General features: G+C 45.1%; 1 protein-coding gene and 2 long non-coding RNA genes across 3 annotated transcripts in view; 2 read left to right on the top strand and 1 right to left on the bottom strand.

Annotated features, from left to right (window-relative positions):
* Positions 1–36: 36 nt before the first annotated feature.
* On the bottom strand, positions 37–10,082 carry MSX2 (msh homeobox 2). Its single transcript, XM_035105315.3, has 2 exons — positions 9,577–10,082; positions 37–2,235 (listed from the first exon to the last, which is right to left on the bottom strand). The coding sequence occupies exons 1-2, from the start codon at positions 9,920–9,922 to the stop codon at positions 1,811–1,813; spliced, it is 771 nt and encodes a 256-aa protein (XP_034961206.1). The 5' UTR covers positions 9,923–10,082; the 3' UTR covers positions 37–1,810.
* Positions 10,083–10,226: 144 nt separating this feature from the next.
* The window catches only part of LOC148686852 (uncharacterized), a 121,263-nt gene continuing 103,620 nt past the window's right edge, over positions 10,227–27,869 (top strand). The window contains exon 1 of the long non-coding RNA XR_015948119.1: positions 10,227–11,295. This is a non-coding gene — a long non-coding RNA (uncharacterized LOC148686852). The remainder of the gene's footprint in view (positions 11,296–27,869) is intronic.
* LOC148686854 (uncharacterized) lies at positions 18,487–22,278 on the top strand. Its single transcript, XR_015948124.1, has 2 exons — positions 18,487–21,413; positions 22,062–22,278. It is a non-coding gene; the product is annotated as an uncharacterized LOC148686854 (long non-coding RNA).

The raw sequence follows: 27,869 nt of genomic DNA, 5'->3' as shown, positions 1-27,869 counted from the left end.
TTAAAATAAATAACTCCAAGCATGGACAAACCCACACACAATTAAACAAGGTTTTTTAATTTAATTCTAAATAAAAGAGATAAGAAATAATAAATCTTCAATAAAATATATAAAATTGTACAAGGCATCCCTTTCAAAGGGATTTTAATATGCTGGGGGTGAAAGGGTAGAACTGAGCTAATGGATTCACAACACAGCTTGTAGTGGGGCGAAAATAAAACAAAACTCCAAAACAAATCATGTGGCCCTTTTTCTTTTTCTTTTATAAACATGCCAAAAATACATCTTTGAGAAGTCCTGTCTTCAACAGTCTGCATCCTCTATGGACACTTTATCATGAAGTTTAGCAATAGTAATAATAAAATAATTAGAATAATAAAAATGGGTTATTATAGTACCAAGTACACTAAACAGAACTCTTCCAGCCTGAAAAAAAAATATTAAAAGCATGGGAAGGTGGGTCCTGTATTTAGCGTCAGTGGCACTATGTAGTTCCCATAGGCTTGTTTGTTTGTCTGGATCTATGGGTGTTTCAAGAAACATTTAAGCACAAATTCATTTCTATAAGCTAATAATGGTTAAAACACAGAATATTGCAATAAAACAAAACAACTTTGCAACACGGTTTTGATAGTCTCTCTGCACATGAATGCAGACATGTACACACACACGCTCTCACACACACATACACACACTTCTGAAAAGCAACACGTCTTTTCTTCATACCTCTATTTTGTGTCCCTTCCTGATATCGTTCCAAAAGTCAAGTACTTGACTGTAAGTGGCAATTCTGAAGCAAACCAGGGGAGAACAGGATCAGGACAGAACTCTCCTCAAGCTCTCAGCCTGCCTTCTTGGCCTCTGCATACATACAAACCCCTTATTTGATGTCTTAGTTTGCAGTTTATTCTTGCTTATAAGGATGAATAAAATTATCATTGGCATTAATCCTTTGCATAGTAGGTCCCTTTTATCTGGATCAATCCCATTCATTCCAACGGAACTACTCTAGGTGAAATATTTGAAGACTGCAGTTTAAAAGGACTATATTCCAAAAATGGGATAACTGCCTTGCCAGATGGTCCAGCATTCTGCATTCAAGATACTCCAACTGCTTACACATCCATTGAAGGCCTAGACTGCAACATAGAACCCAACCAGAAATGCAGAAACTAACTCCTGGCCTCTACTTGAAAGTCTGATTTTATTTCCAAAGTTGATCTTAGAAATAAAATCCACGTATATATCCACCGTAAATTTCCCCCACCAAGTCAAACAACACATGGGAACGTACCTACAGCCACATTTAAATGCGGAGTAAGCGCCGCTGAACAGAGTGGGACTTACTTCTGAGTAAACATGCATAGGATCAAGCTGCAGCTCTCTCACCTTAAAGAATGAACTGCTCCTATTTTGAAAAACAAAACGTGGTTTGACACCCCACTGCAAACATTGCGGGGAAACATAAATGCTGTGAAAATGCATGATTTAAGTATTGATTTCTTTCCCACCCCACCCCCATGTGCAGTATATAAACAAACTATATTACTTTAAGCATGTATGTTTAAAAAACAACAACCCAACCCCTCTCTTTCAGGATCAGATTCTGAGTGTTGAGATCACACCTGGCTGGTTCCCCAGCCTGCAGAATACAGGCTCTGCTTTTTGTTTCAAACTCCTATAAACTTGATAAGGCACATACAAACATGCAGAAAAATAACCAGTAATTGGCTTTTGTACTGCACTCTTGAACTGGGCAAGATCCACCAGAAAGTCTCTGATTACGCCGCTGCTTTGCTTTCTGATCTTCTTACGATAAATGGTACATGCTATATCCGACGGGAGTAGCATAGAGTCCTACAGGTGGGATGGGAAGCACAGGTCTGTGAAAGGGATAAGATGCTCCATAGAGGGAGGCCGCCTGGATAGGGGAGTTGATGGGGAAAGGAAGGCTAAAGCCAGATGGCAACATGGGTTTGGCTGCCATTTTCAACTTCTCCAGCTCTGCTTCCTGCAGTCTCTTTGCCTTGGCCCTCCGGTTTTGGAACCAGATTTTGACCTGGGTCTCTGTGAGGTTCAGCGAGCTTGAAAATTCAGCCCTTTCAGCAATGGAGAGGTATTGCTTTTGGCGGAATTTGCGCTCCAAAGCCAACAGTTGGGAGGTGGTGAAAGGTGTCCGGGGCTTCCGGTTGGTCTTGTGCTTCCTTAGCGTACAGGCTGTGGGACTCAGGTGTCCTGGAAAGGAAAACAAAGATCAGTTACCAAAGCTGGGGGGGGGGGAATGGATGATCACTGCCAAATGTTGCAAAAGCAGCTTCTTCGCTCCTTTTCAGCATATGGATGGGGTATAAATGATAATAGCAGTACAATCCTAGCCATGTCTACTGAGAGGCGAGTCCTGTTAAATCAATGGCTCTGACTCTTAGGTATGTGGGGCAAAGGCCGCATGCTAATAGTTTTAAAAAATGATGATGATAATGATGATGGTAACAAGCAGAATAGTCCATTACTGGCTGCACAGAGGCAACCAGGCCCAATTGTACCGCCCACCCACCGGACATCAAAACACTAAGATAAGGCAGTTGGTTTAAGAAGAACGCATGAGATTGTGTTCATGCGAGGGCATAATATGAAAGAAAGCAGAACATAAGAAATTCTGACACACCAAGAAGGACCCCTTTTTAAAAATGGAAGGTGGGAATGATACGTCAAACTTTAAAACGCATAGCCTATATTTCTGCATATAATGTGGATGTTTGCAATCTGGCTGTAGCAGACACATTCTGTGAAACTAATGTGCCCCCTATTTTAAAAATATGATGCAGGATCAAAGCAATGATCAATCTATTACGTTTCTTTATATGCTTTAAATCATCTACACAATATATCCTAGTTACAGGTAGGGAGCCGTGCTGGTGTGCCGTAGTTGAAACAAAATAAAAATATTCCTTCCAGTAGCACCTTAGAGACCAACTAAGTTTGTCATTGGTAGGAGCTTTCGTGTGCATGCAATATGAGATATCTGAAGAAGCGTGCATGCACACAAAAGCTCATACCAATGACAAACTTGATTGGTCTCTAAGGTGCTACTGGAAGGATTTTTTTTATTTTATTTCGACAATATATCCTAGTTCAGGTTTTGCTTTTTGGGGGGAGGGGATTCTTTTTGCCTTCCCTGCTTGAAACCTTCAAAAGCTCAGCTAATGTATTCAAGACAGTGCGCAGGGATCCCCCCCAAAACAGTAGTAGCCTGTTTGGAAACTATCCTAGCTATTTTGCACATCACCTAGCAGCAGATTGGGGTCTGCTACCAGGCATACACTTGACAGGGAGCCACTCTTGGTTGCAGGTGCCTGAGGAGTCTGCATGTACAATATATGCATTTGTTACATTCAGATCTTACGTTTTAAATTGTATGCTTAAAACATACAATTTCCCCTCACTCAGTGAGGATCTTAGAATCCACCAAGCAAGTTTTAAACGTACAGTGGCAGATGTTTCAGGTTACAGACTCCGCTAACCCAGAAATAGTACCTCGGGTTAAGAACTTTGCTTCAGGGTGAGAACAGAAATCGTGTGGCGGCAGCGGGAGGCCCCATTAGTTAAAGTGGTACCTCAGGTTAAGAACAGTTTCAGGTTAAGAACGGACCTCCAGAACGAATTAAGTTCTTAACCAGAGGTACCACTGTATTTTAAAAGGGTTATTGCATGCTTTGTTTTTCTCCACTCCTTGCACCAGTAGGAATCTAATGGGTATTTGTTTCTGTAAGGCAAGGGTGGGCAAAATGTAGATCAGGATCTACTGGGAGATCTCTGGACAATTTCCAATAGATGGTTAAGGGTTCCCAAAGACCAATTTTTTAGTAATAGCAACAGCCACTTTCCCCCATCTGCGGAAATAAGAAAACTAATGAGGAGTAGACTTTTACGTGAAAGGACTGCAAGCACTGTTCTTGTACTAAAAACAAATCCCTGAGCCCAGACTGTTCTTTAATTGTTCTTTAATTCTAACTGTATGTCCTTAGCACTTGGTTCTGGCTGGCAGATCTAGTGAAAAACAAAGGAGATCTGATAAGCTCGCCTCTGCTGTAAGAGATACAGAGATTTAAGGTGAGCAGATGGAGGACTGTGAAGGCACACTGACAAGTCTCATATCCTTAACAACTGTCAACATGGCAACAATGTTGGATCCAGTGTTCCCGAATGCTATGGGATGTAATATTACAGCCCACCTGCATCCCCATATCACTGTCCAGGCCTTTGCAGAACCTCATGGAGAGCTTCAACCAAAAATCTACTACAAAGCCACCATCTTACTGAAACAGACTGTTGTCAAAAACAGCTGGTCATCCTTCTTTTGTGAAATATGTATGGTATCCTAGTGAAGAGTCCTACAAAAAGTCTAGGGCATCTGAAAACCTCTGGTCAGAAAATCAGGTGCATAACATGCCCCCAATGGGCTCATCTTAGTAAGATCTGGAGAACTTCTAGGGGCCCTTACTGAAGTGGGAAGTGGAACATGTTACTAAAGGAACGAGTTAGTAGTTGGCTGTGGGTTTTTTGATTTTTAAAGTTTCATAAAGGATAGAAATAAATGCACCCCAGCCACTAGTTGTTATGATTTATCCAGCATGAATTACATATTTTATCAGAAAGTTTGCCTGAGGACACGGGAGTCCGACAAGGATTCCCCCCCCCCACTGTGACTGTGCTAATTGCCAAGCCTTTCATTGAAATCAATGGTAGACTTGTGATCTGGGAGCAAAGTCTTGACTGCTCTCCCTACCACCACCATTTTAGATCTCTGTATTCTAAGCCAGCAACAAAAATGTAAAAGGAAGCCGACACACTGATTCAACATGTACTTTTTATGACATATGCTAATATATATATGCGCAAACATCTGTAGCTAATACAAGCAGTGGAATTTGTTTCATATCTTGTTCCATTACAACCCAAAGCCTGTAATTTACATAGTAATAGTCCCGACTCTTTTTAAAGCATAATTTACATTTTGGTAGCAGGACTTTCAGGGCTCAGCAACTCTATGAGAAAAGCAAGGGAAAGGGCATAAATAGGAATTGCCAGCATCAGGATCCTAAGACTGTATTCGACATGAAATCAGCATATATTGTTATTGGGACTTGCAAGTATTTGTGATAAACATCACAATCTTAAAGAGACCACTTGAAAATTTACAGTATAATTCTATGTCTGTTCACTAAGCACTTTCCAATGGGACTTACTCTTTAATAAGCTTGTTTAGGATCACAGCCTCAGAATTTCAGAATAGTTTTGTGGGAAATATTGGTTTAAGAGGCAAACGTTGTCTACAATAGAATTAAACCTAAGATTGTTTAAATAGCTGGCACATTTCAGAACAAATGGCACTATAGTCATAGTGATGATTTGGAAGTGATGATTTTGCTTCTGATTTTTCTTTTTTTGGTCTTTTTAAAGGAGGCAATTTTAAAGGGGTGAAAAATACAGTAAAGTTGAGCTTGGATATGCATTTATGTGTCAGGAAGCCCCATTTAAATCAATGGGGTTGATTTCTAAGTGTGTGTATGCATGCAGAGAATGGGTGGCGAGAGTAACTACACTCACAGCTTTATCCTGTGCTTATATTAGGATCGTGCTGTAAATTAAGTTTTACCCATATACCCAAAGATAAGTGATTTGTAGCATGGCATTTAGGAATGAAATTCATTGTTTACATAATGCAACAAGTGGGTTGTTACTGGAACATATTAAGAGAAGTGTTCAGTCTTTCCCAAGCCCTCACTAATTAAAGCACATGTTGATTTGCTAATAACTGTCATACATATTTGTAGCTTAACAAAGATCTTAATTAGAAGGCTTATTTCTATAGGGACGACTAGATATTGCTCAGGAAAACAATACGCTCTCCTAAAGTTCAGGAATTGCTTTTTTGAAAACCGCATAATCTCTTTAAGGCGCCATGAGAACAAGTTTCAGTGTCTCCCAGGAGAATTATTCAGTTATACAGGAGCATGGAGTTTCATGGAAGTGTATCCCAAAATTAGTGTACAGTACATAGGATTGCAGCTTTAATAAAGGAGGTTTTGTTAAGGCTTGTATCCAGATGTGAAGAAGAGCAGATTAAATGCCATTTGTTTTAAGTGGTAATAGGGAAAGCGCGGCTTTTCAATCTGATATTTGGAAAAATACTTTTTCAGATAATGGGTACTCTTAACAGGAACTTTCAAAATACAGTTTTACAGCTGCTGTGTCAAGGCGGAGATGCCTATACTAAAATCTATGTAATATAAAAAAATGATCTCCTAACTATTCATACTGTCTGTACACCTAGAAAACTTTAATCCATTTCCCCTTTATTTCTGATTAATTCCCCCACTCTTCCTTGTCATGTGGTGCAACAGTTTTAAAGATTTGAGAATCTAAAATGTTAACTTTACAGTCAGCATACATTTATACTGAAATATATCATATTTTCTACTATAATATCTTACTTGTGCATTTTTAAAAACCCACCATTTCTATATCCTCTCCTTTTACTATTTTCTTGAAGTGACTTTCATTTCATTTTATTATCCAGGGAAGATATACTCTCACTATATACTCCTGGTTTTTTCATGTGGAAAATAAACAAGTTTTGGAGTCAACCGGACCCGAGACACTATCTAGAGCAATTTAGTAATTTTTTATAGACTCTGAAGAATGGCAGTTCCACTATTCAGAAAGCTCCTCTGGGATTTTTTTCACCCCCTCAACTTTCCTTCAGTCAGAAACGCATTCCATTGAAAGTTCCATTGAAATCAGATGAACTATAACTTTCAAGTGAAATTGTCTTAAGATGGGAGTTGGATTCTTTTGATGAGTGTTCTCTTAACCCAAGTTGGCTTCATGTCCTGAAACCCAAAGGCAGGCAAAGCGCCACAGACGTGAAATAATTCTGTGGAAAGCTATAAACAAATACACTGAAATTCCAGTCGATACTTAAATATGCTTTGTTTTGTTAAAACAAACCCAAAACCCTTCAGCCTCTGCCAGCTATTTGTATTTAGAATTACAAACCGTTTCTGATTGCTTAGGGAAACTGGTAAGAAGTCTGTGGCTGCAATCCTAATGCTACTTAACTGGGGATAAACGCCATACCGTAGTAGCAAGTCCTGCTGAATTAAGAGTGGACACGGTTAGGCTTGTACTATCAATAATGATACTATTCAGATTTAGAATGAACAGCAGTTTTCTGGCCTTGGGGTGGTCGTGGTCAGTGTGTAATCCTATGCCAGCTTACTTGGGAGTTAAGTCTTACTGAACTCAATGAGAATGACCTCTGAGCAAAGGTGTGCAGGATGAAGTAACAAGGCAAGGGGATGCAGAAAAGAGAAAGCTAGGCCTTGATTGCCTTTGGGGGGGGGATTGATATAGAAACAGAGGTGATGAGAACAACTCTTCCTTGCCACTATGGGGGGGGGGGATATAGCAAATTGTACTCGGATTCAGCTTAGCTAGAAGTAAACTGCATTTAAAGAAAGTGTGCAGTGGAAGCTTTCAACACATTTGTTCTGGTACAAGTTTTTCGTGGGACAGATCCCACTTTGTGGTGGATGAAATGAACTCTGGCCTATGAAAGCAAATGCCACAACAGACATTTAAGGTACCATCAGGTTCTTTGTTCGTATTTCTATTAGTGGAATTAAGCAGACTTAAAACCAGAGTATCGATTTACTATTTTTCTATTGCATTCAAAATGTTTTCCGAGAGAGGAACAGCTTCGGGGGGGGGGGGGGGAAATATAGGCATTACTGTCGTCACAGTTACCGATTTAGCATTAAAAGAAACACAGTACCTTCCATTATCAACACTACCACCCCAATATCCAAAGAATGAGATGAAGCAGAGGTGGGTTGCGATAAGGACAGATGTGTGCATGCACTTGTATAACAGTATCAAGAACTCTGTAATGAACGTAAAGAGAAAATTGTAGAAAATGAAATAAAGATGGATCAAAGGCATTAAGAAAAGCCATGGTTGGGGGTGAGGGAGGAAGCCACACTTTTCAGACTCCAAACAGATTTCAGAACATTAATGGCAAGACTGAAAAACAGAATAAGAGATCAATATGAAAAAAATATTTAAGGGAGTTTGGAAATGTTTTATTGACTGTATTTGGGAAATCACTGTAAGCATATTAAAAAGATAACAGTAGCAGAGTAAATTCAGCAGTAACCATTATTGAGATATAAAACTGAGAAAATTAAAATATAGGGATAATTAGAATATAAGTGAACCATGGAAAGGGTGGGGGAAAGTATTTGGTTATTATCAACTGTTTTAATGGTGTTTGGGTTATCAACTGTTTTAATGGTGAAAATCATAAATAAAATATTATTAATAATAAAACAGGTTTCAGAACATTGGGAAACTGTCCCAGAAAACTAGTGCTCAGGAACCTAGTGTGGTTTGCAGAAACCTTCTTAAGCAAAGAGACCTTTGAAAGCCAAAGCGATGGGCAATGCTGTCACGTAGCGCATTTCCTCACAGCCTGGAAACTGCCGTCCAGGTTCACTGGAGCTGGCAATTCTCGACTAGTGAGGAAGAAACAAGGCGGCTGATCTTTCCCGGTTCTGTCTTCCCCATTTATTCTGTCCCTGGTCAATGTTTGGAGGCCCTACATGGGCCTCATTGAGAGAGGCGCGCAGTTAAGAGTAAAGAGAGAAAGCCCGAGGTGCGCAGAGGAGCCGGAGGCTGCCTGCTCCCGCTGCTGCAGGTGCACCAGGAAAGGCAACCGAGGGCGATTGTAAGAAACCACCGGCGATTCTCAGCCTTGCCAGGTTTCTGCCTACCGAGAAGACGCGGGGGGGGGGGGACGGGGACTACTGCAAAAATTAAAATTATTGAACTAGGCGAGAGTCACTGAAAAGCGTCGCGACAGAAAGGAGAGATTCTACTGCGATCCATCATCCTGGGGGATGGGAGAAAACAACTTAGACGCGGCAGCGCAAGACCATCTCCCTCTTGCCAACGGCAGCTGGAAGAAGGCATGACTAATGCGGCGAGGAGAGAGGGTCCCTGGCGCTTGAACAGCCGGCCGGCTCTCGAGGCGTCTGGACCGCCGGAGGTTTTTTGTTTTTGTTTTTTTGGACAGTTCCGGACGGGTCCAATCTAAGGAAGCGGCGGGAGCGCGCGGAATTCTTTGGTCATTCTTCTGTTCCTTACTACCGTACGTGCAAACCAAATGAAGGCTTTGGCCGCAAAAGCTGGCTATGGGGTCGAAAGGGCTCCCCCCCCCTGTTCACTGGAATCGTGCTTTCTGCTTCGCCCTGCAAAAGAGCCTTCCCGAGAGACTATGTTGAGGGATCCGGCGCAGCGCGTCGCTCCCCTCCTGCTGCTGCTGCCCCAAAAGTTCGGCTCTGGCGTGAGCTCAGATTGCGGCGAAGCGGCTGGTGCCTCGACGGCCGGAGAAAGAGTCCTGCTAACTATTTCCTCCCCTCTATCCCCCCCTCCATCCCACACCTCCCGAGGGATGTTTTTCCTCGCAACCCTCCCGACCCAGACTTCCCTGGCGAGGGAGACAAGACGACTCACTTGGGGGAGGCGAGTATCTGCCGGCCTCAGGGATCCACGACGAGCCGTCCTCGGAGTTCTCGGATTTAACCGACGACGTCTCGAAGGTTTTTGTAAGCCCCCCGGGGCTGGCCGCTTCCCTGGCGCCGTGACCCGGCAAGAGCAGGTTCCTGGAAGTGCCCAAGCCCGCCCCGTCGAGGCCGCTGCCTCCGCCGCCCGCCTCGCGAGGGGGCTTCTTGTCGGACATGAGCGCCTCGACGCTGAAAGGCAAGCTGGACACCTTGACGGGGCGTCGCTCCTCGGGCACGGCAGCGGGGCCCTCCTCGTCGGACGAGAACACCTCCTTCGCCTTCGACGGAGAAGACATCGCGGCGCAGCTTCGCGACGATCCCCGCCTCGAGAGCTGCTGCTGCTGCTGCCAGCCGGTGTTCCCTTCGGCTGCTGCTGCTGTTGCTTCTCCTCCTCCTCGGTCTCCCGACCCCTCGATCTCTCGCGCTCGCTCCCGGACGCACTAGCTCGGCTAGCCGCAGCCCCGAATCAGCCGAGCAACTTTTTTTTCCTCCCCTTTTTTGGGAGACTTCTGGCCGTTTCCTCCTCTGGGAAGTTGACTAAGCGCAGCTCGGCCAATGGGAGACGCCTCCCGGCCGTGACGTCACGCTCTGACTCACGCCATTGGCTCCGGACGGGTCGGAGCGGAGGAGTGTTTTTTTTCCCTCCCCTCCCCCGCACTCTGCCTTCCTTTTAAATAAATTAGAAGTTAATGACACGGGCAGCGAGCGGAGCTGTGTGATTAGGGAGCTTTCCAGCGCTGTAACTTTGCCAAAACAGGAAAGTCAGCGGAGTAATTAGGGCCGATGATACGAAGAGGAAGCTCGGAGAGGGCAGATCCCACCCCCATCCTGCTCGCTCGCTCTCTGGAAAACTCCTGCCTTCCCGAGAGCGAAATCTGCCGGCCAGCGAGAGTCCTGGCCGGTGAGCCCTGGCAACCCAACGCTCAAGCGCGCACCGAGGCCCTGCGAAGGTCATCGACTTCTTATGTAATACTCGGATTCTTCCGAAATAAAATACGAATGAATGCCCCCCGCGGGCCATCTTGCCTGTTCCATGGGCGCCAGCGTGGCGCGTTCAGGCAGCGATCGCCCACATCCCATAGTAGCCTAAGGGAGCCCATCATCACCATCAACAAGCTCTTCCTCCCAAGAAGGGGCATCGGGGGGCGGGGTTGTCTTGTAGGGACCCCAGGAAGGGTGGCAGCGAAGCGATGGCACGTTTCACTTCCAGGTTACAGAGGGGCGGCTGGGTGGGTGAAATGGACGTAGTGGTCAAGGTTCTGTGCGCGCCTTTATCGCTAAGGGAAGCGGCCTCATTTTCAAGCGCCCCTCCAGAACATTGCAAATCATGCTGGAGAATAAACACGGGCGCAGGGAAGGCGCTCTTCCAAATTCAGAACGGGACAGATGGACTTTTAATTCTTGGGAGTTGGAGCCCCAGCATTATTTTTCAGACAGGGCCTTTCAGATCTCTACGACCAGTCCCTTGAACGAGGTAAACGGATAGTCCAGACCAGCTGAGTGAACCGGAGGGGAAGGGGTGGGGCAGGAGCATCTGAAGGCAGACCATTTGGGATTTAATCCGCTGCAATAAACTCCTCTCCACAACATCTCTAGACAGTCCTTTGGATGGATCGTATTAGCAGTAAGGGAGGACTCCTTTACTGCTTACTAACCTCTCCCTGCAGCTGTAAGTAGTCTATTATAAGAGAACAAATTAAATGCATTGGAGAGGGACCGATAAGTCCTCCCCCCGCCGCCAATGATTAAGTTAGTAATGTAAATTGCAGGCGCCTAACCCTTGATGACAAACAGATGCATCTTTCATAAGCAGGGAGCCTGACTCTGCACTCCTTCATCGGCGAGCGCATCAAACAGCCTCCAGGATGCCCGCGTATGTCCTCGTCCCACTTTTCGACTTCATCCCATTTAAGACAACGAGTTGTGTTAATTTTAAAGTGACATTTCAATTGCCAGCCCGAGAAAAGCAAATCATTTTTTTTGCTTCGTAATTAATTTAATGTCGTAATGATGGTAGCTTAATTATCCGTTGGTAGCTATTGTTGGTTATTAAAACGTGGAGGGGTGTGTGTGTATGGGAACAAAAGTGTCAGACAGGCAGGATTACAGCTCGGCTGCTCGGGCGATCGAGAGACCCAGGTAGCGTTGAGGAGGAATCTCTATTCTCTAATTCTCCTCCCTCATCTTCTGCAATATTTACAACAACAATAAATCCTATTTACTTGCAATAACATTTCTTTTCGAGTTCGAGTGGTTTGTTTAGGATTTGCGGGGGGTGCGGGTGCGGGTGTGGTGTGCGTAAAACGAATGTAAGGCTGAAGTCTTCCCGTATTCTTCACCTCCAGGGAGGAGAAACTGTGAAAAATACACAACTATTAACCCTTGATAGGCTTAACATAAAAACCTCTGACTTTATTCTCGTTTGTTTCTGCATCGCTGATGCTAGGAAAAGTTTGTTCTAATATTGTTCTTAAATGTTTCTTTTTCCATGCTTGGAAGTGCAGGGTGAACTGGATGGTGGGGGGACGGGAACGGGGAAACTTTTCTTGCCTACCCCACCACTTTGTGTCCATCAGTCCATCACTTCCATTGGGACAGGAGGATGCTGTACATCATCTTCTCTAAAATCTGCTTTTAGCTTTCATTATTTTCCCGGCGTAATCGTTAATATTTCATCTTAAAAATTATAGTTACATAACTGCCAAGTTTTCCCTTTTTTTAAGGGAAATTCCCTTATGCTGAATAGGCTTCCTCGTGAGAAAAGGGAAAACTTGGCAGCTATGTAGTTAGGTACCTTCAGCCAGATACCAAGGATTATTGCTTCCGCCTTCATGAAAGGGGCTCTCCTGTCGAGGACTGCCGGAAGGTTTTAAGTGATTGTGTACGTGCATCTGCTGGGGGTAGGAGCCGCGCTGTTTTGAAAATCTAATCTATCCCTGCCACCTCCACTCACCGCAGAGTCGCTTCTAATGGCGAAAGGAACGTTGTTTGGGGTGCAGTCCGCTTTCCACTGTTGCAGCCATTGATTTGCAAGGTTCTGGGCTGCCCCTTTCGAATTCTTGAAGGGCCGTACACGCAAAGGCACATCGACTTCCAGGGTTAGGAAGAAACGCGTGAAATATCGTAATCTTACGTGCTCTTATTTTGGCGCGCATCCCACTGAACGCAGTGGTACTTAATTCGAAGTAAACGTGTACGTCAATAGAAACATCCCCTCATATGCAACCTGGAATTCGGAACCTCTGCACGCCTGCCCTTTATATTTAGTTCGAATGGAATTTATTTTCGCGTTTGCAAGTCTAGGTCAGCGACTTTTGAATCCTCTTTTCCTCCCATTCTGGCGTTTGCATGTTTACTTTTTATTTTTTTTAGTGCCCATCCAGCTCTGCATCTCTCTCCTGCACACACACAAAATCTCTCAAATGCCATTGACTTAAAGCCTATTTTAAGATAGGTAGGTAATGGGACCCACAAAGGCACCATTATTCGTATTCCTCCATGTAAACGGCAGAACTTTAATTATTTGGGAAGATGCTGCATACTGTCGTCGTCGTCGTCTTCTTCTTCTTCTTCCCGCTGTATTCAGGTCCACCTTTAGTCTGTCAAGTTGCAAAATGTGCAAAAAGTGAAGGGGGCGGGGAGAGAGAGGTGGAAAACGACTCATTGTCTGGTCAACTTGTTAAAACGCCTGCCTTTGCTCTTGTGTTCGGTACCCCCGGATTCTCCTCCCCTTAATGACAGGTAAATGAGAATTGATGAAAATCAGGAAACAATGCATATAAACAGGGAACAATGAAGCGCAAAGGCCGATCGGCCGAAGGGCTACAGATAATTACACCGAATAAATGCAACGTTTCTACCCGGGAAGAATAGAGGCAGACTTGGGGTTAGGGCACGGTGACCTGGTTTACAGAACTGGGCACGCTGGCTGCAGACGGCTTCAGACGGGCACGTGAATCCCCTTTTCAGCTCTATGCAGCCGTTTCTTTCTTTCTTTCTTTCTTTCTTTCTTTCTTTCTTTCTTTCTTTCTTTCTTTCTTTCTTTCTCTCTTTCTTTCTTTCTTTCTCTCTTTCTCTCTTTCTCTCTTTCTCTCTCTCTCTCCCCTCCTATTTAGCTTGCTCCCATCTCCCAGTCTTATTGAACCTAAACATTTGATTCTGAGTTGTTTAATACTCTCTACCCTAACCCATTTCTTAAAATGAAGTCTTTCGGTGGCTTGTATATGCCCCATGGGGAGAGAGAGATATTAGTGAGAGGAAAGCCAATACAATCGAGCGGAGAGAAGTGTCACCTGTCTCTGCAGAGTCGCCTGAACGGTCTGATCCACGCAGGGCCCAGTGAGTGCAATGAGCATTTCCACCAAGATCGTGTGTCTAGCTAGGACTGCAGGGAGGACTCGTGGGAATACTTTCCAATGGAACTTGCTTGAGTCCCAGCCTCTCACAGTTCAACGGGTTTTAAGCCCAAAGCCTTGAGAGATCGGGCTGTTGGAATCTGGTTAAACGAAAATGCATCCTTTTCCTTGGAAGAGGGTTTCCTTTTCCCCTTAGGGTGTGTTTCCTGCAACTCCAAAAGCATTACAGATCTCTGTGGCCACTAATTCCAGGGATCAATCCTGTGTTTGTTTGTCAAGAGTGCAAACCTGAAAATAGCCGGTGGCTTTTGTGCTTTAGGATTAAAAGTTGCAGGCTGCAAGCGTAGACAGGCCTGCTTGACCTCGATAGGTCTTACTTAGAAGGAAACACGAATAGGCAAAAGGTCTTGGCTTGTTCTCCCTGACTTTTCTAAGGGCGCTCTGCCACTTTCCCACATGGAACAATGTCTGGAAACTGGACCTAGGTTGCTCCTGGATTTAAACGTAGTCTTTAAACTGGATTGAAAGCACAGGAAAGGTATCAGAGAACGAAAAATGACAACAACAGCCTGGATATCCTGATTTTATTTTATTTAGAATTTAGGGAAGGAGTATGACTTAGTAGTGGCTGGGTAGCGAAGGAGCCTTTCAAGAGACCGGCAATATTGCCAAGGGGCAGCAGACCAGGATCTCTGAACATCAGTCGATGGCCTTCCAGAGATAAGAAAGATCTGCGCATCTGAGATCGAAAAAATCCCCTCGAATATTCATAACCATAAAGAACCCAGGCTATTAAACTGGACCCCACAGATTTTGTTGTTGTTTTTCAATGAAAACTTTTCAGCAGCTACACTGCAAGTTACTTATCCCCTCAACAATTCAGAAAAATCCACTGCTGCCCTGCCGGTTTTTGTACTCTAACCAATCTAGAAAGAAAGAAAGAATGAAAGAAAGAAAGAAAGAAAGAAAGAGAAAGACCCAGTAGGAAATGATAGTGACGGAGGTCCTGAATCTGTAGGACTGCTTCCTGGGCCCAATTTAAAGAGTTGGTTTTGACCTATAAAGCTTTAAACAGCTCAGGACCGGCTCAGCACCTCAAGGGCTCACCCTCCCCATAGAAACCACCCCCGACTCTGCAATCAGCACTTGAGGCCCTTATTTGTGAGCCTCCTCCACCTGAATTCCCAGAGTGGCAACACAAGAAGGGGCCTTTACTGCAATGGCTCCACTTTGTGGAATGCTCTCACCTGAGAGTTTCGTCTGGCCTTTCATTATATATACACCGGTACTTAGGCTCTAGGGGGAAACATACCTTTTCAACCAGGCCTTTGGCTGATTAATATTCTACAGCCTTTTAAATGTTTTGTGGGATGGGGACTTTTGTTTTCTTGTTTTGTTTTAATTATTTACTTGTGTTTTTCTCTTGTATTTTATTATGCTAACCACCCTGAGATCTTTTGATGAAGGGCAGTATATTATTATTATTATTATTATTATTATTATTATTATTATTATTATTATTTACAGTATTAACCTCTGGATCGGCCTGTGCGAAAGGATCAAGCGCAAAGTTTCCCTACCCCAATGGAAGGGGACGTATTCTGTATCCCCATTCCGATGGCAATAATTGACTCTCGTTTTAATATTATTAGAGTGCACAGTGCGAAGACCCTTTAACAAAGGGCAGGAAAGGATCTCAAGATCACCACAGGACCGTTCAGTGATGCGACGATCCTTCAGAGAAGCCACTGCGAGAGCCAATCTGCCTTCAATATCTCACGGGCACACGGGGAATGGGTGGGTGAGGGGCTCACCCGGACGGCCCCTTCTCTGCTCCATGACACCAGCTGGGAAATATGCGCCCTGCTCCGGAGTCTCTGCGGCTGGGAAGCCAGGAGGGGCGAGGACGAAGGGGGAGAGGGAGAGAGCGAGAGCGAGAGGAGGGCGGGAGAGACGCTGCAGACAAACTGAGGCTGTTTGCAGGCGCCAGCAGCGGGGAGATGAAAGAGAAACTCCTGGGGGAAGTGGCTGTGCAGTTTGACCGGCTCCAGAGAGAGCAGAAGCGGCGGCCCGTCCCAGGCAGCCCCGCCCCGCAACCCCCGTCCTTACCCCCACCCCAGGGTAGCAGCAGCAACCAACCAGCCCATTTAACTTTTACCTTCCTCTTGTCCCACAGAAGAAAGAGGAGGAGGAGGAGGAAGAGAGGAAGAGAGAGAGAGCGCGCGCATCTGTAGGCGCAACCACTCTGCGATGACTCTATCTGGATTGACATCGCGAGGCCGGGAAGAGGGAGAGCGCTGCTCTCTTGAGGATCATAATTATTCTATTGTTGTTAGGAAAGATCTTTAATAAGGAAGGAATGCTCACGCCCTGTGCTGAGGCGCATGCGGCCGACCGGCTGCCTCTGAGGCTTCCGAAGAGCTCCTGGGCCTGAATCTGATGTAAATGGGGGAAAGGGGCGTCAGAATGATCAAAGGCTGGAGTGGTATGGATATGTCGTTTAGGGGTAAGGACTACGGATTGCAGTGGGGAAAGAACCCGACTAAGCAGGAGTAATGGTCCTTTAAAAAAAATCAATAAAAAACTCCCTAGTAGAACTATATCCCTTCCACTCAAAACCCGCAACACCGCTGGTTTTGAAAAGCATTGCCCTCTTTTCTGCAGCCACTGGACCTATCAGGAGATGCGTCTGTTTCGAAGACCTAAACGCTTTACATGGGAATAGAAGGTGCCGGTTTTCTCGAGGTGCGATCCACCCCTACGCTAAACGCGTTGCTGGGATGCTCCGCTGAAATCCAGTGGGCTTTGGATCGCCCCTCCCCGCTTTCCACTGAATCAACCAACCTTTCCCCTCTTTGAGGACCATTTCCTATTTCGTGTGTGCGATTTCTTCTTAGCCAAACATAAAGACTTGGTGGGTTCAAGGTTAACTGAGAGCCTTTCAGAACATTTCTGTTCTGAGGAATGGGGAGGTACATAACGCATGTTCTGAAATGGAGAACATGCGTTATGAACCTCCTCATACCTCAGAATAGCATAATCAATACAGGTCAAAGAGTTACCAACATACGAATATGAATTCAGGCCTTTGGGATCCACAAGTACTGTATACCTGCAGCCAGATCCGTTCCCAAGTACTCTTGCGTATTAAAGACCCATTAAAGATCTATAGGTTCGCGTTCTGCGACGTACGCACCAGTCAGCGCGCAGAAGGAGGCAGCTGGACGGAGATGTATGTATGTATGTATGTATGTGTATGTATGTATGTTTGTTTAATCACGTGTGATTCGAAACACGGGCTGGGTGCTGTCTCACTTGGAATATCGTGTGCTGGTTGCCGCAACTCAAAAGGGAGGGCGATTTTAGCGCTACTGAAAGAACAGAAAAGGATAAGCAACATGATCGAGGGGGGCTGCAGCAAGTCACGTATTAGGAATGGTTTTAACATTTGAGCCTTTTAAATTTTAGAGTGGGGAGGCGAGAAGTTGGGAGGGCCACGACAAAGGTGTATACAATGATGCATGACACATCTCTCATAATAACATCACCCAGGGTAGAATAAATCTCTCTCTGTGTGTGTGTGCGCGCGCTGCACTGTACCCCTAAATTTCAAAGGTTGTGAAATCACCGTCCCCCGCCAATATTCAGTAAGAAAGACCTTAGAAACATTATGGCAACTTGATACAGGCGGCTATATTTTGTTCCCAAAGCATGGAATGATACTAGATTGAGGGGTCATGCGATGAAGCTAAATGTGGGAAGATTCGGGACAGAGAAAAGGAAGTGTTTCTTTTTGCAGCCCATAATTATATTGTGGAATTCGCCACCAGGAGATTGGAAGGGGGCACTAAATCAAGTGCTTTAAAATGAAATCAAACAATTCCAAGGAGGATTGGGCTACCTTGAGGCTTTTTCTGCAATCAAGCGGTATATAAATTTTATGAAATACTGTAAATTTCATAATAGGCCGGATCTACAGGGGGACCAGAAGCAGCCCAAGCTCCTGAAGACCAGCTGCTGGGAATAGGGGTCCCGGAGTGCTCTTTCTCTCATGTCCAGCTTGCTGTGGGCTCACTGGCCACAGGATGTTGAGCTAGGTAGCTCCGCTGGATCAGACGAATGGCCTATGTTCTTGGGACAGCAGCGCCCCATACTTGCCCCTTTCCGAGTAGTACCCTTTGTTTGGGTACTAAAGGGAACTGTTTTGGAAGCGCTAAAAAAGCTGTTGTAAGTAAAGCAACAGCAGTTTCAGCAGAAGCAGTGAGGTTTTTTTTTAAGTCGTTCCACACCGTCGCCCCCCCCCGCGTTTTCCAAGATGCCAATCTCATTGCAAACTAAAGGAATGAAATTGACTGAGCCTCCATCTTCACAGAGTCAATGGGATCATTAGTCAGTTTCCTAAGAAGTCAGTTTCTCTCCCCGCCCCCCACTCGCGCCTCCCCGCGTTTCTAACAACAATGCAGGAGCCGGAGCCGGTGGAAAAGAGCCTTAATTATAGGTAATATCTGGAGCATTTATCTTCAGACATTGGAGGGGGGGGCGGGAAAGAAAAGGAATGGAAAACATCACAGCCTTCTAGGGATGAGAGCTCCTGCTTTACAAGCGCTTCTGTCTCTGCGCGCGGCTTCAAAGCCCGGCTTTTTCTCTACCCCTCCCCCCTTTCCTCTTTTGCCTCCCTTGGTTCTTGTTATGTCTATACAGTTCTAAGTTTCGAGCTGTCAGCATCTGGGCAGCGGGGAGGGAAACCGGGCCCAGCCCAGCAGGTGGGGACCGTGCCAAGGATCGCTGTGCTGCGCCCGCTGCCTTCTCAAGGCGGCGTGACGTTGCTTTTGAGGAAGACAAGGGTCCTGCCCCCTCTCCTGCTTCTGAACTAGGAAATATTAAAGGCAGATAGTGATGTGTGTTGAAATAAGCTCCCGAACCCTGGCTTGTCGCTTTTCTCCCTCTGTGTGTGTACACGATTGCAGCAGAGGGGGAACCCGATTTTCAGTTCTTTGTCAATCCAAGCCATTCATCTATTTCTCTCTGTGTGTATAAATGTTTTCAGTAAGGGTGGTGGGAAAATCCCTCGGCCAGGTTTGAACTCTAACCTTTAAAGGACAACTTAGAGGTTAAGAGCAGGAGCCTAATCATAGAGCATCCGAAATAAATCCCAATGAGTGCAATAAGTGCTGTCTAGGAAGGATTGGAGCCTCACTTGAAAAAGACACTGCATTTTTTGTAAACGTTTGTGTGGTGGGCATTTTTTGACTTATGGAAAGAAACAGACCCGTGGCTGGCAGGTGGCTCCTAAATTTTGTTTTATTTGGTATTGATCATATATAGATGGGCGGGATAGTAAATAATAATAATAATAATAATAAATTTACCATCCTACCCATCTATATTATATTATTATTATCTATAAATATTATTATTATTATTATTATTATTATTATTATTATTATTTCTACTTTCCTTCCGCTCTCACACGTAGTATGGACATTACGCTTTGGGTGGACATTATTATACTGTATCAGTCTTATGTATGTCTTATGCTGAAATGATTACTGGAAAGTCGTCTTTTGCTTTCTGGTTATGTACTATTGGAAATGGATGTGCTCATTCAACAAAAGTTAAAAGGAAAAAAAGAATGGGAAATATTCTGTTCTGGTCACATTATATTCTTCACAGAAGCTACAGCTAAGTTGTCAACCATGTCCTTCTTCTTTCCTTCCCTCCTGCTATGGGTCAGGGATGGTGTGGGCAACAACTCCCAGTAGCTCCCAGCCAGCGTAGGCAATAGCCGGGGATATTGAGAGTTGCTGTACAAAAGGTATGGAGGGCACCACGTTGCCCACCGCTGCTTTGTGCATTCGACGCGCATCTGCTCATTGGCTTGTTTGTGACGAAAGTCGCAGAGGATGGAGCCCCAGACCGAGAGGGGCTTCTGAAGGACAGGAAGGACGTGTGATCCGAAACACCTCCTGCCCTCCCTCCCTTGGCGGCGCCCCTCTGGTAAGGCAAGGCGGCCAACCTGGGGTGCTTTCATTCGCCTCTGTCTCCTCTGACAACAACAATCCAGATTCCCGTTCGTGGCTGTCAACGGGCAACAATATTGGTTACATACTCGTTATGGAATTAGAGCCATTCCTCCACCTCAATGCAAATTGTCTCCGAACAAGGATTTTCTTTCTTTACAATTGCATGCAATTGTATACAATTGGGAGATCTGTTTCCAGGGCAGGGAGGGGGGGGGCAGGAAGCGAAGACTCTTCTATAGCGAGGATCGCAATGCCTTGTCTCCTTGAACTCAGAGGGTTTCCACTTCTGTTGAAGATGGGGGCTGTAAAAGTTGCCCACCACCGCAAAAGCTGCGCAGGAAAACGCTGGGCGGATCCTGGCACTTGTCAGCAAAGATTTAAACGGACGCGCCGATCTGCAACGCGTTGCTTGTTGGAAGTCAGGAGGAAGCCTCCGGAGGACGGTGGATCTAGTGCCCCCCCGCCCCGCCCCGCCCCCTCGCACACACCCCAAGACATTGAAGAATTTGGGCGGCTTCCGTTTGCACCTGAACTTGAAAGGAATTCCCACCAAATAAGCTTCTGAGTAAACATGTAGGTGTCAGAAGTTGGTCCAGAAATTGCCCCTCATCCATCTCAATTATGTTTCAGTCTCTGTTCTAGAAAGCCAAAAGTGGGGCTTTCAGAGTGATCATTCCGAGCGAGGCAGCTTGGTGGTTTCAAAGCCTCGCTTTTGTAAGCCGTTGTTCTTATTAATGTTATTATTATGCGTTCGAGATCTTGGGTGTAAAAGAAAGCGAAAGGGTTCATATTACTGCTGTAGTACGTATTTGTATGTTATTGTTAGAGGCATCTTGTGATAATCCTTATGGAAGTGATGTGAGCGAAGCCCAAAGCGTGTTTCTCCTGGAGGAATGGCTTGCTTGCAGCCACCGTGCAGTTGCCGGCTTGCACTAGCGCCACCGAACAAGACGATGACTCTCAGCAAAAAATGCTACCACCTGGTCTCAGAACAGTGGGAACAAAGCTTTCAGGTGACACAAAGCTCTTCCTCAGAGCCAAAACAAAAATGAAAAAGCAGCACATACACGCAGCCTACGGCTAAGGCGGATCCATTTCAAGCCTAGTTTGGGAGTGGGGGCCGGAGGAAATAAAAGAGAACTTCGCAGTTCCGGTAAGCGATGGCAAAGGGACAGTTTCCTCCTTTGGGTCCCTCCACCAATTGACTTCAGTTCTCCCCCAGAACGCTACTTTTTGTACTACAAAGATTGGTTTTGGGGAAAACAACAACTCCTCCTCTTCTTCCACATTCGTGACACACCGAAAATTCTCTCTCCCTCCCCTTCACTCGACGCAATCGAGTTTTTATGAAAGCAATTTTTGCACCTGCTGTGACATAGGTTAGAATGCGCTGGTTTCTACGAATGAAGGTTGGTGGAATCAACGAACGACGTAATCGTTTTATTTACAAAAAACAGTGACTGAACCGAGTAGGGTTAGAGAGTCTGTCTGCCAGTGGCCTCTTTTTAAAAAACGCGTTTTAAACTTTTAGAGACTTTCTCGAGATTCCCGTTCTTTCCCGACTCACGATCCCCTGTCTCACGATCCTCCTCGTTTCGTTTTCTTTAAAGCGCCAAGTCAATTGCGTGAGGGGGAGCGGAATGCAGGTAAAACGTGCAAAAGCCTCAACCCCCACCTTTTCTGCGTTCTGTTCATTTCCCTTCCAGCTCGCTATACCGCATTTTTGGGGCTTATATCATTAAACACATCCTACTATTAAAATAACCGCTCCACAAATCCCTGCCTGTTGTAAACAGGAGTATGAAGGCCATTAAGAAATAAAAGCTAAACGCGAATGAACACAAGATCATCGATTTTTTTTAAAAAAGAGAGTATTTTAATTCTTTTATTGCTCAAACCTTTAGTGTGTTATAGTTCTATTCATAAGGTTTGAAATGCCCGCACTCGGAGTAAATATTCCTGTGTCCCAAACCTGGGGGACACCGCTTCAGTACTCCGGCTACTACTCTCTATTCGTTTGCTCTAGTCTAGAGTAACCCCTTTGGTTTTTTTCACAGCACTCTTGCGGAGTTTGTCCTGGATCCTAATCCCGCAGTTTAGGAAAAAAAACCTGATCATTTCCAAGGACTTTATTATCAAAGCTCCACATTAAGCGTTCGCAGTGCAGACAGACCCTCTGATGGCTGTGGATCTGATTCCTAGAGAAATGTGCCTCGGGGGGGCTTCAGCCTTAGGACTGTAAATAAAAGAATCAGATCTGGTCCCCAGTCTAAATCGTTTCTTTGCAGTTCTACCTAACGTTCGCACAATTAATTTTGTTTTCAGAAGATTTCCCAGCTGAATTCATTGTCATTTCAAGCGAGCTTCCTGGTCGGAGTGGCGTGGCTTGCCTTAGTTTACCCATCGCTGGCCATGGACCCATTTCTGGACCCATTTCTCCTCTCCCAAACGCTGCTGGCATCCTGCGCCCGCGCTCTCCAGTTTCCTCGTAGGGCTTTGAACCTTTCTGAACTAAGCGGGAGCTCTTGGTCAAGGTAGGGGGTGCCGGGACGAAATGGCCTTGAAGTTGAATTCCGGTTTTAGGCAGGGCTCAGATTATTGGGAGGGGGGGGGCGAGGGACCGCTTAATGAAAACCACAAGCTCCGAGCCCGGCTTAGCGCTGAGAGCCCCTGAGCCCCCCTCCCACAGTGGTAACAGTATCGTGATCCTAAAAACAGAAACTCACATCCAAAACGAAGGAGGCTGGCTCACCCCCCCCAACCAGCTCCCCAATTCGACCAGTGGCCTGAGGATTTCGTCATTTGGTTCACAAACAGTTGTACAGTGCTGTATAGCCTACTTTGAACTTCAAAAGACTCTTCCATATATGCCTGGGCACTGTAGTATCGGCGGCACCCCGCTTTTTCGAGGGATTCATTCGTTTTTAGGGCTTAATCAAGACCAATGATTTTTCTTCCATTGCAAGTGTTAACTTACTATATAGCAGAGACAGTAAGATTGTTTTTTAACGTGGTCAATTGCTACTTTATTGGTCATAGCGTACTTAAGCTTTTTACTAAAACTGTCATGGGAATAGACCATTGGCCCATCTAGGTTCGCAGTATCGACACTGGCTGGTAGCGGCTCCTGAGGGTTGTAGTCAGACAGAGGACATTTCCAGACCTACCTGGAGACACCTGGGACCTTCTGTGGGCAAAGCAGATGATCTGCTACTGAGCTATTGCCCTGGAGTGTCAGAGATGGCCCCAGGCTCTTGCTTTTCATAACCTTTAGTTGACACCCCTACCCCCATATACTGTAATATATATCCAACAACGAATGGCAAAATTGAATGCCCCTAATAAGAGGATTTCTAGAAAGAGGATGGCGCAAGAAGACACTATATTTGTTGTCCTTAACGTGAAGGCTCTCCCCCATCCTCTCCAGGCTCAACAAATTTACTGGGATATGGATTTCAGAGAAACTTGCTTCCAAGTATCTATGTTTAGGGTTCTAGATTTCATATCCTTCAAGGAAAAGTTTACTCTGCTTATTGGCTAATGGTCGTTCGTGCGTTTGAATCCCGCTGAGTCCAATGCGGCTTAGTCTCTGTTTCTTAGAAGAGGTCCAAATTAGGAGGAGAATTGGTTTCATTGAGTCTTGAGCCCCTTTCAAAGGCAACCAAAGTTAAGAAGGCGGAAGAAAGTCAAGGCCGTGGACTTTCTCACTGGGGCAGCGCTGCAACCCTATGCATTTAGGTAGCATTTAGAGAAGTAAGCACACACCCAGAAAGGAAACCAGTGGCAGATTGTGGCATAACCTCCACTGGTGTAAGAGACCTGTTCCAGGGGAACGTGTGTCTAGGAGTAAAACCTGGAGTTGAAGTTGGAAAGAGCATTTCGTCCATCCTACTTCCGGATGCAGGAAACCCGCTACTCTAGCATCCCGAATAAGTGACCATCCAGACCCTGCGAGACAAAATATTCCAGGAAGAATCCACGACTGTGAGACTTCTCCTTTTGCGCGCGTGAATTTTTTAAAAAACACTTATTCGCACGCAATAACACGTTCAGCCTTAGGGTTGATTTACGTGTGTGTGTGTGTGTGTGTGTGTGTGTGTGTGTGTGTGTGTGTGTGTCCCATTTATTAGAAGTCAATCTGTAATACAATCTTTGCCATCCCATCCCATCAGTGGCAACAATGGCCCCATGGGCGGACTGATGGGACTCAATGACGGGAAAGGCAGGCCATATCTGAGCGCCTCTGGCTGCCTCGCCTGCCCGATCTGCAACCACATCAACCAGTTCGAACGAGCTGCGTGGGTTCTGAGATTGTGGGACAAAGGATGGAGTAATAGGAATAGTAATAATAGTAATAAAGAAAGCTCACGGGGTGGGATTGCTCCCGCCTACTTTGGCACTAGATCAGGCTGCAAGTGGGTGAGAGGTACAGGAAACACACCATTAAGCAAATACTCGGACTTAAAGCTACCTCACGTTGTTTGTGTGGAGGTTTGTTATGCCCTATGGCTAAAAGTCACCATCTAATTCTTAGAAACCGACAAGCAACAAACTGGCGTTTTGGGATACATGAAATGTAGCAGGTTGAACGAGTGGACTCTAGCCAAGCCTACTGGGCTTGTAGAAACAGTCATGTGCCCTTGGCTACAAAACAAACAAAACAAAAATGCAATATATTGTCAAATTTATAAAACCGTATTCAGCTCTCTGCAGTTTAGCTAAGAGTAGAACCTTTGGGTAATCTTATTAAAAACAAGACGAATTCTGCCCTTTCGCTTCTGCCTCAACGTGCGATTCTGGTCGCATTCCCTGGAAGTAGAGCTACGCGTTTGTTTCTGATAGGACTCTAAATGACTTTGGGTCAGGAAGAAAACCAACAGGCGCAGACTTCCTGCTTGGATCCAGCTAGTTTTCCCAAAGCCAGATCCTCCCGAGGAAAACCAAAGCTTGATCGCAGCGATAGGCCCAAAGACCCAGCTGTCGCTTCCCTGGAGCTGGCATCCGAGGACACACTGCCTCTGAACTTGGCAAGAAAGAGAATCTGAGCAAAGATTCAGCTTGGAAGGAAGGGCTGAGTCACAAAACCACCTACATGTCAAACCGACGCCGATGTCACCCACCCGAAATCTCTGGCAGTGGTGGATCCCCGCATCTCTCCGTTTATAGTCAATGCAAACTTGGCATTGTGACCTCTGGAAACAGCCAAGCTCCCAAATTCTTCCATTCAATTCAGGAAGTGAGGCGTCTTGTGGTTTAGGACCGCGTTGCCCCTCACAAGTTAATTGTTATTGGTTTCCTGCGCGGAGCTTGAATCCCTAGACGGCGCTCTCCTCGACGGGTGGCTGTTTCTGTGGTGCTGGGATTTTATAATAAAATGCTTTCATGGACTATCATGCATTCTTAAACCTTCACGAAAGGAGATCTTGCGCCAAAATGTTTGCTGAGGCTAAAAATAAGCCAGTTGATTCCCCTTAAGGTTGCCACTTTTTACGCGCTTACAAGGAAGGGAAGTAGCAATTCTGCGGGAAGAAACCTGGTTGAACTCAAGTATAGGCGAGTCTGAGCGGACCAGAGAAGGTTGGCAGGGTGGTTGGCTGGAGCTCCCTGAGTACCCAAACTGATGTAGTGCAAACCTCTAGATGTTTACTCAAAGTAAGTCTCACTGAGTTCAATGGGTTCTCCCCCCCCCCCAATATGTATACAGTATAAGATTGCAGCCTTCATTTAATGAACTCTGGGAGTTAGAAGCCCTTTCTGGATTTTGAAATAAAATTAATAAATACGACCAATTGGATTGGGGAGGGGTAGCTATATGTTTGGGAAGAGGTTGCCTTGTCTTCAGAACTGGAAGTCAAGGAAAGAGGAATCCTTTTCAAAAAGAGCACTGACATCTCCTGGTCTGATGCTCAGAGCTGTCAATCTGCCATCTGACAAGCCTAGGCATAGTTGGGAGTCCTTTGCTTGCTTGCTCATAAGTATGTCCCAGAGTGCTCAATGGAGCTATCCCCCCAAATAATTGCAGCACAGCAGCACAATCCTATATATATCCACCCAGAAATCCCATTGAGCTTAATGAGATTCATTCATAGGATTGCAGTGAAAGTATCACTGAACGCTGTGGGACGCAAGTTCAAGAAGGCATGTCTAGGATCTGGTTGTAATAAGAAATTATATTGTTGGCTCAGATCAAACATCCATCTAGATCAGCAGTAGCTAGCCCAAGTTCACACAAATGGGATGATCTTGCCTGTTGTTGGGCACAGCATCTGATAGTCAGAGGTACTACACTGCCTCTGGACTTGGAGGTCTGGCTTGGTTAACATGACAAATACCAGATGACTTTCCTCCATAAATTTATCTAACCAAGGTGTGCTTATGCTGGAACTCAAAATGAGTTTATAATGAATGTGAATATAATCAGGCTAAGCTTCTGCTCCAATTAAATCCAGGGTGGAGACACCTTAGATGCCTGCCTGTGCTACCAAAATTAGTTTGAACTATTTGTCCACCCATGAGCTTGGGTGCCAAGCCAGCTCTCAAGTTTAGATGGGTACCATACCCCCTTCTCCCTCTGTATGCCTCTGCAACAAGGATATGACTCTGCTCTGCTTTGCCTCGTAGAATGAGTTCCAGTGCCATTTGTGCAATCAAATCCCCCAAGAGAGATGCATGACCTATATGGAAGTTCCATTGATATGAATGGAAATTACACAAGAGCACTCTGATGCATGGGAGAACTTCCATATAAGTAAGGCCCATCTGCTTATCGATCCATATCTATCTATCTATCTATCTATCTATCTATCTATCTATCTATCTATCTATCTATCTCTATCATCTATCTATCTATGCTTCTTTGAGGGACCTTTAACTCATCCTTCAGATACAGAAGAGGACAACTTGACCACCGACATGAGGACATGAGTAATCTAATAATTAAGAAGATTGGGAAGGAACTCTGGAGGCAGTTTCCAACTGAACGCTAAAAGTCATTATTGAAGAATAATTTTAAAAGGAGTCATTATGTTCAGTGAATACAAGAGCAGTGTGATTTCTTTTGGGACATGCCAATAACATTCCACTTAGAAACAATTTTCTGTCTAAATAATTTGGGACATTCAATCTGTTTATCATGGTTACTGGGGAAATAGAAAAGAAAACAGTTGTGTATCTGTAAATTGAACAGCTACTTTGTTCTGGGCAAGATCACTTAACATCAGAATTCTAGAACGGATTACATTCTGGACATCTGCCTAACTTGCGAAGGCTTCTCTCAAACATTCTCACAGGAAATAATGGGCAACATGCGTGATCCAGCCTAATCTAAGAAATATTCTGTTCCATTGATTTTATTTAAGTAGGTAAGTAAAACAAGAAGAAAAACATAGTATAAAATCTAGGGTTTTTGTGTGTGTATCATATTCAAGCTACATATTTTATTGCAGGACTGCAAAGTACTTTTAAGCTTGCATTCAAGTCATTTTTACTCAGAGCAGACCCATTCAAATTAATAGGCCAAAGTTAGTTCTGGACTCCTTTCTGCCCCAGCTTCATCCTGCTCACTAAACCCTGTTGCCTTTTCAATTTCTGGTTCTGCCTCCTCCCAGTATTCTCCCTCTGACACTCACCATCCCACCACTAGTCCCCTGGCTCTGAGCTTTCTTCTCCTGCGGGTTTCCTTGGGGGTTCCCCAGCTGATGACTCCCACCACTCCTCTCTGCATCTGGTTAGTCTGTGACAACAAAGACCCAACAACAACCCAGAACTCTTCAGTGCCTAACAGGCAACATTTTGGACAGCGTCATTTCATATAAAGCCCATGGAACTAGAGAGTTATAGGTAAACGTACAGCTACACAGAAAGGT

This window comes from Zootoca vivipara, chromosome 2 (genome assembly GCF_965207765.1).
Source record: "Zootoca vivipara chromosome 2, rZooViv2.hap1.1, whole genome shotgun sequence".
Lineage (NCBI taxonomy): Eukaryota > Metazoa > Chordata > Lepidosauria > Squamata > Lacertidae > Zootoca > Zootoca vivipara.
The sequence above is the reverse complement of the archived record's forward strand: the minus strand, read 5'-3'. Positions and strand labels throughout refer to the sequence as shown.

Bases quoted from the DNA above. Each gene is read 5' to 3' on its own strand.
- MSX2 (XM_035105315.3), bottom strand. From the start codon at position 9,922: ATGTCTTCTCCGTCGAAGGCGAAGGAGGTGTTCTCGTCCGACGAGGAG. The intron at 2,236-9,576 runs GTGAGTCGTCTT...TTTCCTTTCCAG, and splicing joins CAGATACTCGCCTCCCCCAA to GACACCTGAGTCCCACAGCC.